General features: G+C 48.1%; 1 protein-coding gene across 9 annotated transcripts in view; it reads left to right on the top strand.

Annotated features, from left to right (window-relative positions):
- Positions 1–14,885, top strand: part of LOC115050246 (transcription factor COE3) — a 98,908-nt gene that overhangs the window by 76,888 nt on the left and 7,135 nt on the right. For 4 of the 9 annotated variants that reach the window (XM_029513074.1, XM_029513067.1, XM_029513069.1 and 1 more), the window contains 4 exons: positions 2,646–2,734; positions 10,815–10,880; positions 11,043–11,217; positions 13,281–13,462. In XM_029513074.1, coding sequence (XP_029368934.1) covers positions 2,646–2,734; positions 10,815–10,880; positions 11,043–11,217; positions 13,281–13,462 — 512 coding nt within the window. Of the gene's footprint in view, positions 1–2,645; positions 2,735–10,814; positions 10,881–11,042; positions 11,218–13,280; positions 13,467–14,656; positions 14,673–14,885 lie in introns of all 9 variants that reach the window. The other 5 variants (XM_029513073.1, XM_029513075.1, XM_029513072.1 and 2 more) reach the window with 2 other exon arrangements.

Below are 14,885 nucleotides of genomic sequence, written 5' to 3'. Positions count from 1 at the left end.
ACTGAGTGACAGCAGCTTTTATTTCACTGTTAAAAATGGCCGCCGTCTTCCCTCTCCGAGCGTGACCTCGGCTGTTTCAGCTCTTTGCCGCGTCTCCTCTGATGCTGCAAATCTACCATCAAGAAATTAGTTTATGGTGTAACCTACCTCCCTCCCTCTCCCCGGCCTCCCCCCGGCCTCCCCCCTTCAGTCACTTAGTGGACTGATAACGGAGCGCTCCAATCAGCAGGACGCCGACCAACCGTTTGATCACTCTCACAGCGAGGACAGAGAGGGAGAGCCAGAGAAAGCCAACCAGAGAGAGCGATAAATACTTGATTAAATATATAAAGAACCCCCCAACCCTGCCCCTCCCCCCCTCACCTCTGAATTATCTTCCTCTCCTCCTTTTCTGATTTATAAAAAACATCAGACAGCAGGAGAAAACGGGGGCAGCGGCAGAGAGAAAAAGAGAGGGAGAGAAAAATCAATACAAATTACGATGGAGAAAGTGGCACTGATGCCTGGAATTGCAGCATATGTTTACACTAAATCAGGCAATCTGTCTTCATATGGGCGGTGTAATGCGTGGGGGGGGTCAGGGTTCGCGCTGCCAGCCGCCGCTCTCCAATTACTCGGGCTCTTTGCAGGGAGGCAGCCGGTATCGATTGGCTGGGAGGAGCGCGGGGCCCTGCAGGCAGCCAATGGGGCGCTGGGGTCAAAGGGCAGCCAGATTTTAATAAGGAGACGTAATGGGCCTAATTTCTGCCGAGGGAGGGGGTGTGGGGGGGCGCCTGTCCACAGATTCACTGAAGCCTCCGTCTCTCACGACGATGGATAGCTGCGGGTTTGAATCCCAGCAGAGAGTACTTCAGAGGACCAGACAGACCGGAGACCAGATCTCGTCTCTGGACTCTCTCTCTGCTGTCCTGTCAAAATAAAAGCTCAACACACACACCATATAGGCAAGTCTGTCTGGCTATGGTCAGGACAGAGTACAGAGCAGGTCAGATCCACCTTCTCCTCTAAATCTGGTTTCCTCTGGTTTAAAAACCCAAAATGGCTGACGGCCTGATGTCACAGCAGGTTAGGAGTCCAGATCAGCACCTGGTTTAGTCTTTTGGCACCGCCCCCAACAGTCAGATGGAGATAAAGAGTTAAATCACTGCTCTCTCTCTCTCTCTCTCTCTCTCAGTGTAAATGGGTTTTTTATTCAATCACAACATTTCCCATAGTGCCTTTCACTTGTTTTATAAGTTGGGATGTATGTACGCAGCGTGGAGAGTCAATCCGGTTTGGGACTGTTGGCTGATTGCTGCTCGTGTCGTTGCGCTGCGTTATCTCCATTCATCCTCTGCTGCTCTGCATCCCCCCAAAAAGTCTCTTTGGGATCCAACAATGAATCCTCTTTCAGTCACAGCGGGCGGAGGTAATGGATTCAGGCCACGCCGCTCGCTCTCTGCTTCCTCTCAGGGAGGGCGGGGAGGCAAGAAATCCAACATGGAAGCTCCCGCGGCGAGGGCCACGTCCCTCAGCACTCTGTCACCCTTCAGATATCATCCCCACCCCAGTCGCAGCTTGAAAGCCCCTTTTTCCCTCCTCCGCCTTCCCACCGCCTGAAACGAGCGCCGACAAATTTGATTTAGCAGCTCGCGGTCGCCCATTCCCGGGGAAAGAAAACAAATATTGTTATAATGGTAATAACATCTATTTGCAGCGCCGGCGACAAACAGCAGCGGGGCCTTTGAAGGAGACCCCTCTGCGCTGCTGTATAGCTGCCTTATTCTTATTCATGAAAGCCGCGGTTATGCATATTAGCACAAACTAGCTATTCTACTCACCGGCATTTGGTGTGTCAATCATCCTTACAGAATACAAGAGCCAACGGTGACAAAAGCGGAGTGGGCAAGATCGACTGACAAATTGTCCCCAAAGTCAAATTTGACAGCCTTTTATGATTAATGGGCTTGATTATGGAGAAGTATCTCCCCGAACTCATTTCCGGGTGTTTCTCCTAAAGAAGAGGAGGAGGAGGAAGGTGGACTGTTGGTGGAGGAGAAGAAAGAGCAGAAAAGGTCTGAGCGGCGGGAGTCAGGATTGAATTAGTGTTGAAACGGCAGAGCGAGGAAGACAGGTGGAGAGAGAGAGCTGTGTTGACTGGGCTCGCTCTCTGTTAATAAGAACAGACTGAGGTCACTGAGGTCATTGAGGTCAGACCGAATGGAGCTTCAGGCACCGACCAGTGATAACGGACAAAACACAACAAATAACAACAAAAAACAAGGAAAGCAAGTGTAGACAATCATAGATGTACAGGTGTGTGTGTGTGTGTGTTAAATGGTCGACATTAATGATTCAGTGTGAATGTAATTGTTGGGCAGGTAAATAATAATAAGTCAACACACACACAAATATTACATATGGAGAAAAATAATGAGAGTAAATAACGAGAAATAAGAAGTGACACTTCTCTGTTATTCATTTATTGATCTATAATAATAATCATTGTTGAGGTCGGTGTATGCTTTTGTTTGTTTATTTTTTGTTCCTGGTTTTCATGTCGTCTGTTGTTCAGGTGTTTTGTTGATCCTGATGTTGAGAAGAGAAGAACAACATCCAGAAGCTGATGTGTGTGTTCCTAACCGCCTCTCTCTCTCGTCCCTCAGCCTTGAACGAGCCGACCATCGACTACGGCTTCCAGAGGCTACAGAAGGTCATCCCTCGCCACCCCGGGGACCCTGAGAGGTTACCTAAGGTCAGTGGAGATGAGTCATTGCATTGCTGCTGTGTGCGCCGCTCAGGTCAGAGGTCAGATTCAAGGCCAGGAAGTTTGTTTAGTCCGACAGGTAGGACCCAGAATGCACCTGTCCGTCAGAGCAGTTTGGGTGTTTAATGGGGTTTTACAGGCACATTAAAGGCAGTTTGTCCCTGGGAGGCTGCCGTAGACCACCTGCACTGCAGCAGTTTAAGGCTCCTTGTGTTATTTAATGCGGCGCAGACCCGGAGCAGAGCTGCCTGATTGGATTTGTCGGTTCTGCTCAGGACGCTCTTGGCAGCGGCGGCGCTGCTCGCTGCCAGCAGGGCAGATTGTTCCCGATCCTTCAAACAGGGAACAGCTGTTCACGGAGAAAATCCTGCCGCCGCCGCTCCCACCGCGTTCCGTTTCCCTCCACTGGTGAGGAGGAAGGGTTGGACTGCCGTGAGGCGGCGGGGGAGGGGGCAGGACATGATGTATGAGCTGATGATGGAGGGCAGAGCTAATGACCTGAGGTGACAGTTTATTGATCCTCTTGGTTGTCGATCGATCACTTCTCAGTGTCACTTTAAAACCATCTGAATGCTGAAGTTTACTGAACTTCAACATTTTTGATTTCACTAAATTTAGTGGATTAACCGTTAAATGTGAATCTGATGATCAATAAATGAAAAGAGGAGACATCTGAAACATCTGCAGCTGAAGTGAGACGGAGGATTTTACTGAAACTGGTAAAAAAAAAAAGATAAAAAAAAAAAGGGAAACTTTTGCTGTTTCATTGGTAGATTGTTCGATTTTCAAACAAATGTGTTGAATGAATTTCAACATCTGTAGCTGCTTTTTTTAAAATAATGATGATACATGTAGGAATGAAAACGTTAAAACACAAGCCAACCATGCACATCAACAACAAAAACACGTATTCGCCCGCCTCAGTCTTCTTCTTCTTCTATTGTGTGCTGATGTTTCATGAAACCAACAATAAGTCATTGTGTTTGTGTCACTCTGAACTTCAGCTTGTTGTTTCTTCTCCACTTTAATCCTTCAGTCTTCAGCTTCTTCGTGTCTGCTCAGTTTCTTCTGCAGCAGCCTTAAAGTCAGAGCGGGGAAGTCTTTTTTTCTTCTTCTGTGGTGGAATAAAGAGGAAGCAGCTGCCTGAGAGGAAACAGACGCACATTTAAAAATCCATTAAACACAAACAGCAGCTTCTGGAAAACAGTCAGCAGTGAAGGAAAGTGTGTGTGATCTGTAGTTAATGGTGTAAAAACACAGACTGCTCCTTTAAGATCGGTGTAGAACAACATCAGCAGTGAAATCTGTGAAACACACACACACACAGTCACACAGACACACACAGACACACACAGCCTGCAGCCGTCAGGTGCTCTGGTTAGTATGAAGAGATTATTTTGGCGGCTGCCGACTGTGAGGCTAACTGAGGCAGATTCTTTGCGGCAGCGGGCGGCGGCGGGCGGCGAGCATCAGATGGACTCTGACACTCGAAAGCAGCTGCCAAATTGAAACCATTTATCAAAATCTGACATCGGAGATCCAGTCACCAAAAAAGCAGTTTATTTGTAAATTGATACTAATAGTGAGCATACATTGTCTGGCCCTTTGATGGCCTGATTTGCAGCCAGAGTGGGACGTCAAACACTCCCTGCCCCCACGCCCCCCGCCTGCCTGTTAAATATTTATTTATTCAAAAGAAAACTCAATAAGACCAGCTTTTTATTTGTTTGTTGGTTTTTTTTTGGCTTTTTTTTGGGGGGGGAGGGGGGGAGGGAAGCAAAGCAGAGAGCGGCTGGGCGGCCTGCTGGCGGTGGGGGGGCAGTGTCACCGAGCAGTGACGGGTTAACTCGGCCTGTCACTTCCTCTTTGTTTTCACCTGCTACCGGCACGCCCGAGGACGGGTGGGGGTCGCACTGTGTCAGGTGGACAAAGGGGTGGAGTCAGGAGATTAAACAGCAGGTTGATTTAAGATGGATCAGTTGATCGTACACAGGACACCAAAACCTGGACCTGGTCTGAAGAGCGTCAGGGGGCCCCTTCATTTTTTAAATGATGCTCCATTTAGAGGGAAAGGGGAGGGGTTAGGGGTGGGGCTACGGTGTGACTGATGGACTGCACCACCCAATCAGGAGAGAGGACAGTGCAGGTCAGATCCTGATCAGATATTTAGAGCATTAGAGGCTTTGGAGCTGATTTTTCACGACCCAAACACATGAGAGGAAGGAAACGTTCAGTCTGAACTGATCAGACAGAATCAAATGAGTCTGAATAGGAGGAGATCTTAAAACAATGAAAAACCAGATTAGTGTCCCTGAAGGTTTAATCATGAGGTGTCTCCCATCTCTAAGAGTGTTTGTGGTTCCATGTTTTTGTTAACTGAGTGTCTTTATCAGAAATCCTTGTGAACAAACAAAGACTCCCTTCCTGTGATCAGTGACCTGTCAGCTGGACGTTAAATGTGGATGGATCTTCAGCTCTGATCGTTGACCCTGATCTGGACTCGGGGGGAGTTGGCGGGGTTGGGGGGGGCATTCAGGGATTATTAATTTCAGCCCACTTCATGAATGAGGAGATTTCCCGCACTCATTGAGAATAATGAGCAATATTCAATTCATGAGCTGAATTTCAATCCGTTTCCTCTGAATGGAATTAACCCCACGCCGCGTCCCACATCATTAGAATACCTCGCCGCCTGATCGCTAATCTGGAGATCCTCCGCACTGACACCCCCCCTCCCCCTTCTGCTCGGCCCATCCATATTTTATAGAGATCAGCGGGGCGGAGGAGAATCTGTAGCTCTGCTCGGGGTGATTTATCATTGTTAAGGCCGCTGTCTGATGGCTTCTCCTCCAGGGTCACGCTGATCCCTGTTTGCCCCGCACCTCCTCAACCACGGAGCCGGCCCCCTGTAATTAAGCCCCTAGAAACCAATGGAAGAAAATAGAAAAAAAAGGGAGTGGGGGGGATCTGTCAAGAGATGGACTGAAGAAGGGCAAGGGCGCCGAGGCCACGGGGGCTCCGCCTCCGAGAGGTGTTTTTATCATTTTGGGGAAAAGGCTTCTTCTTCTTCTTCTGCTGCTGCTCACAGCTTTTCACGTCCGTTTACAGTAGTCTCAGCTGTTTCAGGGTGTTTTAGTGTGTTTCAGTTGTTTATATTATGTGATCAGGAAGTCATTGTTATAAAAAGCAGCCATGTGTCATTAAACTCCTCCCTTTGTGGTTAACGTTGATCACATGACCAGTGGGGTGGCGTTTTTTCACTGGAAGTTGATGATGGTGATGATGACGACAACAGACGGTTGTTTGTTTCTGATTTCTGATTTCCATCAGGACATCCTTTAGTTTCCCGTTTAACTTCACCTGCTGCTGGCGGCGAGGACGGCCAGAAAAGATGGAGACGTGGTCTTTTATCCCGGACAGTTCTTCTGGTTCCTCCACCTGAAGATTTTGTGTGCATCAGTGTGTAGTTGTGTGTCTGTGTGAACTGCAGCTGCGTGTCATGTGACGGCGGCCAAAACAGGAAGTGGTGATTTCAATGCAGCTCAGCTGTGATACCGAGGCCAGGTGATGTCACATGACTGTCTTTTGATCTCTCTTCCTGCTTGGCGACAACACGTAGCTTTCTGTGACTGGCCGATGGCAGTGATCAGATTTATTCAGATATTTGGTGTTTCTGCCTCTGGACCTGCTCTCTGTGTGAACAGTCTTGGTGGAGCTTTGTTAAGATTTGCCGCAGAAAGAAAACGGCCAATGTGAATTAATCTGCTACTGACAATTGTAGCAACAACAACACAACGACACGACAAATGCTTTTTGCTCTGAGTTTGATAAAAACAGCTGTTGTGTGTGAAGCTGATGATTCATGAATTAAAATTTATTCTACTGTTGCAGTTTCTCTGAAAAAAATCTTAGCATTAATTAGTAAGTCTAAACCCAGATGGTGTTTCGGACATGATGAATTTATTTTGCTTTGAACAACATTTACAGACGTTTTAAACGACTGTTAATCTGAGACAGACGCTGGATTTGGACCAATTTGAATGAATTATGTGTTTTCATTTCCACATTCTTCTTCTCTTCATATTTCATCTTTATCTCAACATGACCCAGGTTAAACCTGACCAACCTGTCAGTTCAGCTGAGCCGCCGTCTGACCCATACAGGTGTCTGTTAGGCCACGCCCCCTCTGTGTTACAGCTGTTTTGTTCCTGATGATCAGAGAGCATCATGGGACATCTGCATTGCCATAGAGATTGTCTGCCATTTTGTGTTTTTTGTAGATTTGTGGGTGGCGCCTGTCCAGAACCGTCATGATTCAGGATCATGCTCGCTGTCAGGTGAACTGGAAACCTGTTGTCTCTTGGCCAATCACAGACTGCGTCAGCAGCTGGAGACAGACGATTATCCAATCAGCTGCCTCCATCTGAGCTGCTTTATCTGCTTGCACTCCCTCATCCTTCACCTCCTTTTCCTTTTCCTAACCCCTCACCCCACCCCCTAAATCCATCCATCTCCTCAGGTCTGAAGGGAAACACCCAGAGCCCCCCCCCCCCGAGGTGTGGGACAGTGATAAGAGATGATGATGATAACGGGAGTCAGTGCATTACCGTATCGATCGGGACAGGCCTTTCAGCGCCGTTAAAGCGCCCGGTGCTCTGATTGCCGGCACTCACTCTGACAGGAATCCAATGGCGCTGTCTCTGTGTGTGTGTGTGTGTGTGTGTGTGTGTGAGGGTGTGGCTGAGCAGCTGATGTGTGGATAATGGTGTGAATGGGGATGTACAGCGTGCAGACAATTAGCTGCTCTGACAGATAGCAACACATCCAGCAGCGGCAGCTGATCTGAAACTGGATCTGAGGCAGAAAAACACAAAATCAACAACACTTAGTTCAGTCAGAGCCGGAAGGCCGAGCGCTCTCGTGCTGCCTATTGGCCCGTCAGCCTTCCAGGAATTCAGTGGTTTTAAACTGACGGGTTTCAAATCTGTCAGAGATCCTGATCAGGAAGACCGATCCAGTTTCCGAAGGCCGGAACCTGCACCAGGTCTGAGAATCTTTAAGATCCTGCACCCAACTCCACAAAAACCTGAAGTTTGAGTTTCTCCTTTGTTAACTTTGTTGAATTATACATTAATTATTATTATAAATATTCACCTCCTCAGATCAGCTGATCAGTGAATAATCATTGGTGGAGATCTGATTTCTCATCAGTGTTTATTTATTTTTTCCATTTGTGGGTTTTATGTTAAAATGTGAGAGCCACAGATGAAAGAGGCAAAAAACAAATAAACAAGTGCACATAAACACACACACACACACACACACACACACACACACTGAGCTGCAGCAGTGAGGCCTCGGAGGCGTCATTAACTTGAGAAGTCTGTTGTGTCTGTCAGGACCTAATGAAAATAGAAGGGAGACACACACACACACACAATTGCTTAAATCTTTTGTTTTTGAGGTTTCGGTGTCTATTACATGTAAAAGTGTGTTTCTGCCTGTATACGTGTGTGTATGCTATATTGTGTATATGTAAGTGTGTGTGTGTGTGTGTGTGACGGGCAGCTGCTGCCTTGTGGCGCTGCTGCAGCCGAGTGAAGGAGACATTAACTAACTTCTGTTTTCTAATGGAGATTAATGAAGCCAGAGGAGGAACACACACACACTAACACACACCAGCTTTCCCTGTTTACACTCCCGAACCTGGACCTGGTCCACATGACGACTACAAACCCACAAGGTCTGTGCTCCTACCAGAGACACACACAGTGTAAGAAAGGAACGGTGTCGAGGAAGAAAAAGGATGTAGTGAGTCTCTTATGTGTGAAACAACCTTGAAATACACACATATGTACCATACCAGAGACACACACACACGCACACACAGACACACACAGAGTTGGCAGTAGCCACCCGACAGATTGTCCTACAATAGAGAGAGACGCTGCTGGGGGGGTGATTGACAGGAGGCCATTCATTCAGTGAAACACACACACACCAGGTGTGTTTCTTCCTGCAGCAGGATAGAACTGATTTTATTGGTTTTTATTTTTGTCAAAGTGATTTGTGGTTGTAACTCGTGCTACATTCCGGTCCCATGGAACGTATCAGCGTCAGTAAATGTTCCCATGATGTGACTGATGCTCCGAAAAAAAGCTGAACTGCTGCTTTTCTCCTTACTGCTCCCTGTCTCCGTTTTTCCCACACACTGTGAACACATCGTCAGCTCAACTGCAGCTCTGTGGAGAGTGTGCTGCTTTCAGGTGCTGCAGAAAAGCTCTGACACGTGAGGCCGCTGCAGCAGGGCGACGATGCATTCAGTGCACTGACTGTCACAAAAACAATGCTGCGTTCAGCCACAAACTCTGCTGTACTGAGGAGAGTCTCCAAGTAAAATATTTATTCTTCATGAAGAATTTTTTCCAGTAAACAAACAAAAAAACTAAACTTCTCTTTTTGACATTTGAAGGAGAGAAAACAGACGCTGTTTCAGTCAGACTCTGGAATGCCTCGAGCTTAATGAACACCAACCTGATTCAGTTTCTCACACGTTGGTTCAGCAGCCGTTGTGCGTTTGCGCTCAGTGTCTATTGTCTGCATTGTTGTGTCACAGTTTGTGCGTCAGGTTGTGAGGATTTTGTTGGGGAGAAAAAAGAACCCTGGATGTCGTTCAGCTTCTGTCGGAGTGCGTTGGATCGTCTCCTTCGAGGTCATCGTCTGTCGTGGGAAAAGAGAGCTGCGTGTGTGTTTGTGTGTGTTTGCATGCTTGTGTGATTGTGTGGAAGGCCGGTTTGTTGCCAGCGCTGAGGAAACACTTTACTGTTTCTCCTCTAAGTCACAGGAGACATTTGTTTGGACGTTGCTGCTTCACCAGAAATTTAAGATTATATAAAAAAAATCACAGGGTCGAATCAAGAGCAGAAATCCCCTGTAATCCCCCCGCACACACACACAGACACACAAACCTCAGATGTGGCGGCGCAGCAGGTGATTCGCTCTGACAGCTCAGAGCAGGAAGACGTTTCTTCTCAGCTGAATCTCTAATGTTGAGTTCAAAGACGAGCAGTTCAGGGTCAGTCATACTTTTAATTATCACATTCAGCTCGAAGCTGCAGCTCTCAGTCCCGTCCTGTCCTGTTCTTCCTGGTCCGAGTGGATCTGAAGCAGGAAAAGACACAACATTCATGAAGAAGATCCACCTGAGCTCAGACATTGTAAACCATGACAGTCTGAGGGAGTCCAACACCTCTGACCTCTGACCTCTGACCTCTGATCAGGCTGTGTTTATTGAAATTATTACAATGAGCAGGTTGGTCTGGGAAATTTAGACCAGGACCAGAACCAGAACCAGAACCACTAATTGACTCTGATGTGTTTGTGTTGTGTTCAGTACTGAGTCAGGCCAGTTGTGTGTGTGTGTGTTGAAAACATCACATTGACAGCAGCTCTCTCTCTCGCTGTGTTTCTGGGTGTCTCTCGCCCTCCTCTGTGCTGTAATACCTCAGGGAGCTCCAGCAGAGGCCTCCACCTCCCCATCAGTCCTCAGGGACAGACTCCTCCCCCTCCTCCCCCTCTCCATCGGCTGATTGGCCTTAGTGTGTGTGTCTGTGTGAGGCGGTGTGAATAAAGGTGTGAAAGCACACACCTTCATTCACACTCATTTATTTCCTTCCTTTTCCTTTGCCACATTTTCTTACTCTATTCTTCCTTTCCCCCATTTTTCCTTCCTTCCTTTTCCTCTTTCCTTGTGGCCTTCATTTTTCCTCCTTTTCAGTTTATTTCTTTTTAAAAGAAGTTTATTTCCTTCCTTCCCCTTTCCTTCCTTTCTTCTTTTCCCCTCTTTTATTTTTTTCTCATTTTCTTTCCTTTTTTTCTTAAACATTCTCCATCATTTCCTCCCTCCATCTCTACGCATCTGTGGTGGAGGTCACTTCCTGTTTCCTGCGTGGCGATGACCAGGTGTACAGATTAGTAGCTGAGGGTGTGGCCTCGTTCTTTTGATGAAAGTCCTGAAGTGATGACGATGATGTAATGTAGCCCCTCCCCCTCTCTCTCTCCCTCTCAGGAGGTGCTGTTGAAGCGAGCAGCTGATCTGGTTGAAGCTCTTTATGGGATGCCACACAACAACCAGGTGAGTCCTGAAGAAAGACCTGTGGTCCCTGAACGCAGCCTTCCTGCTGAACCAGGTCATGATGCGTTTACTGACCCTCAGGATTCAGGTTCCAGCTCTTTCCGTTATTTCGTGATCTTGAATAACAAACAAGCTTTTAATATTTTTCTCGTCCTTCTTCAGGAGATCATCCTAAAGCGAGCAGCCGACCTCACCGAGGCGCTCTACAGCGTCCCCCGCAGTCACAACCAGCTGCCGTCCCTCACCGGCTCCGCCGCTCACTCCGGGATGATGGGAGTGAACTCTTTCAGCAGTCAGCTCGCCGTCAATATCTCTGAGGCCTCGCAGGCCGACCAGGGTGAGAGCCAACGGCAACGCCACGGACACACACGAGTGCTCCGTGGACTTCCACACAGTCTGTTCATTCTCTGGTCCCCCAGTGCCCACACCCTCCTGGACCTGGACCTGGACCTAGTTCTGGTTCTGGTTCTGGTCCACAGTGTGTCTGAGGAGCAGTTTGAAAGGTGTTGATGTGGATTTCTCTCTGATGAGACGCAGGTTGTCGTGGCAACAAACTGTCTCTCCTTTAAGGCGTTAAAGAGGCTGTGCAATGGAGCGAACAGGGACTATTTTCAGAGGTGGATGAGTCCAGATGTGTGTGTGTGTGTGTGTTGTTGTTGTTGTGAGTCAGTTTGATCGCCATGTTTCCTCTCACATTACTTCAGCTTCTGACGTGAACACGTGCAGACAGGAAGCAGATCGAGCTGCTTTTACTCCCTGGACAGCCCCCCCCACCACCATCATCTGCTTTTCAAATCGGCCGGCGGTGAACACCTTACAGGAATCTATGAAGTCATGGGAAACCAGGCCGCGCTAAAAATTCAGAACTCTGTAGTTTATGTGCGCTGAGTTCTCCGGTTGGAAACATTACACCGAGGATCTGACCCCTCCCCACCACCACCACCCACCGTTATGAAGTGTGAAGCGGCTCTTTGTGCCCGGCCTGATTAAAACATTAATAAAAACAGCGGCTCACGAGCCCAGACCTGATCAGGCGGAGGAGGCAGGTAATTTACGGCACTAATTCAGAGCCTGTTCACCGTCACAGAGATTTTACTTCCTCTGGAGTTTGTCTGGTTTCTGTCTTCAGTCTGACCAACGTTTTTCAGGTTTCACCCAGAGTGAACAAAACTCTATTATTATTATTATGATTATCATTATTATTAAAATTTAAATATTCAACTTTATCACCAGAGGTAAAACATTGACACGGACTCAGGCAATAAAACTCTGAACTCTGAAATGTTTCCTAATGATGGGAAACTCCCATGATCCTTCACTTCATGTCACCTGGAGCTGGATGCTATTTGGAGCCTTTAGGATGATGTGTGAGTTAAGTTTCTCATGTGAAACTTAACAGGAAGTGGATGAACTTCCTGTGTGACGTATCCCATGAGGCCTTGCTGACACCTGTGACTCATGACCACGCTGTCCAGGTCGCCATGGTAACACATCACAGTTGATGGGACAGAAACTGAGCAGTCAGTTCAGCTGTCAGATCCCAGATGCTCCCAAACTCAGCACCTGAGTGTTTTCGTTCCAGCGTGAGGTCGGAGGATGTGATCTGCATCCATTTGCTTCCCACGCCGGCGTGGACTGGACGAGTCGGCCTGGGAGAGAACAAACAGCGCTGGCCCATTTGTTCAGAGATTCTTTTGTTTTTTAGAGAACAATCCCTTTAGTGTGTCTGACGCTCCCTGTTCTCCTCCACATGTGTTTCCCATCGCCGCCGTTCCTCGCCCTCGTCCCCGGGCAGCACTCCATCAGCTCCTGCTGGGAATTGCGTTGGCCCGAACCAGGAAGTGGGGGAAAGTAGAGGGAGTGGGAGGGGGGAGGCGCCGTAATATGCTACTTGGCACTCTGTTGGCTCGGCTCGGTCCGAGGCTGGTGGGAACTCGGGGGCCTCGTGAGATGGTCAAAGGTCAGGCAAAGAGCTGCAGGGAACACTGCTCAAGGGGGGGCAGTTAAGGTGTGATGATGTCATCACTGAGGTCAGAGTACGGGCTAAATAAGGATCAACAGGGAAGAAACCTCCAGTTTCTCTCTGTTGACCGTCAGGGTCGACTCCACTGGTCATAATAGAAGTCAGATAGCATTGAAGTTTATTGGAAAATGTCCCTCCTTCTCCCTGGATGTACCACCCAATCAGGAGAGAGTGCAGATCCACCTTCTCCTGGTTTAAAAAAAACTAGATGGCCGACAGGCATCTTCAAAATCCCCCAAGGGATGATATGGAGGTGGTCACGTGATCTATCAGGTCAAATGCTTTTTCTTCCTCTAACATCAGTTTGATGTTGGGGGGGATAAACACGTGAAGAAGAGTCTGTTTCTCTCTGACGCTGCCATCTCTCCTCCTCTCAGGTTACTCCCGTAACTCAAACAGCGTGTCTCCTCGCGGCTACGTGCCGAGCTCCACGCCTCAGCAGTCCAACTACAACACCATCACGTCCACCATGAACGGATACGGCGCAGCAGGAATGACCAACCTGGGTGTTCCAGGATCCCCCAGCTTCCTCAACGGCTCCACTGCCAACTCTGCTTATGCAAGTGAGTCACTTCACAACTTAAATAAAACCAAAAAATCCATCTGAGCGAGAAGAGAAGAAGCAGCCGAAGGTGAACGGTAAAAAAAGGCTGAATGTGTGAACTTCAGACTGGTTCAAATAGAAATTCTCTGCTTGGCTGAAGTTTTAATTTGAAGTTGAATCACTGAGGGAGCGGAGGTGTCAGATAAAACCCTGGGGGGGTTTGGCTGTTCAGCTGTAAACAGTGCTGGAAGATGTGACTCGTAAAGCTGTTGCAGGAAAGAATCGGTGCCGTCGAGGAGATGAAGGTCTGATGATGTTTACAGGAAAATGATCTTTGAGTGATTTCTGACAGAAAACGTCTCCGTTCAGTAATCAAATAACTGACAACATTTCTTCGTTTGTGACATCAAATCAGTCAGTGTTAAACTTGAGTATTCTGACAGTGAACATCTTTACTGTAGCTGTGATGTCACTATGATGTCAGCTGTGACGCATGAGGCGTCGTTAACATGGCTGCCGACGTGGAGGCTGAAGGCGTGGAGATGATTTTTATCCCCACTTTAAATTTGTCTGTGTTTTTAATTCTACAAATAAAAATTAGGCGTCACAGCGTACCCGCTGAGCCGATGACAGTCGTGTGATTGTTGTCTGTATTTTTTCTTGAGATGTTCAGGTTCGATTCCTGTGATAGAGGAGGACAGTGTGTGTGTGTGTGTGTGTGTGTTCATTGATGCTCGGGTCATGATCACCTCAGTGAAGAAAAGTGAAGCGTTTCCCGCCGCAGGAGACGAGTTTCCGCCTCAGTAGTTTCGGTGGGCCTCGTTGTTCCTCTGCCACCCAAACTTCTGATTAACACGCCTGCAGTCGGAGCGGCGGCTTGGAAGGCGCAGGTGTTTTTGGAGCTGGTGAAGTCTAAACCCGCCCGCGGGGAGCGCTCCATTGTTTTGGCTTCTGTATCAAAGAGCTCGCCGAGTCTCAGCGAGACTCGTTTAGAAGGTAGCAAGCTCGAAATGCTTCTCCGTGCCAGGTGATGTTGTCGTCCCTGGCGACCAAACAAAAGGTGGGCTCACATCTCGCCTGGCTGAGCTACAGTCTCCTGCCGCCGAGGGTGTGTGTGTGTGTGTGTGTGTCTGTGTGTTTGTGTGTGGCCTGAACACCGCATTGCATTGTTCACCTCCTCCTCCCTCCTTTGACTGTCCCCCTGCCCAGCCTCCTCCTCATCTCCCCTCCCCCTCCCTCCCCCCACTAACCTCACTAACATCCTTCATGCTTTCACGCTTTGGGCCGAATCCATTAATATCAGCTGGAAAAAGAAACAGCAAAACTACGAGTAGGAGCCAAGAAAGGGAAGGAGACAAGGGGGGAGGAAGGAGAGATCAAGGAGGGGCTGCTAGTCTTAGGCACGGCGCAAAGAATCACATTTACATTCCTCCGTTTC

The sequence above is a fragment of the Echeneis naucrates genome, chromosome 10, assembly GCF_900963305.1.
Source record: "Echeneis naucrates chromosome 10, fEcheNa1.1, whole genome shotgun sequence".
Classification (NCBI taxonomy): domain Eukaryota; kingdom Metazoa; phylum Chordata; class Actinopteri; order Carangiformes; family Echeneidae; genus Echeneis; species Echeneis naucrates.
Note: the sequence above shows the minus strand (reverse complement) of the source record. Positions and strands in the feature narration are given on the sequence as shown.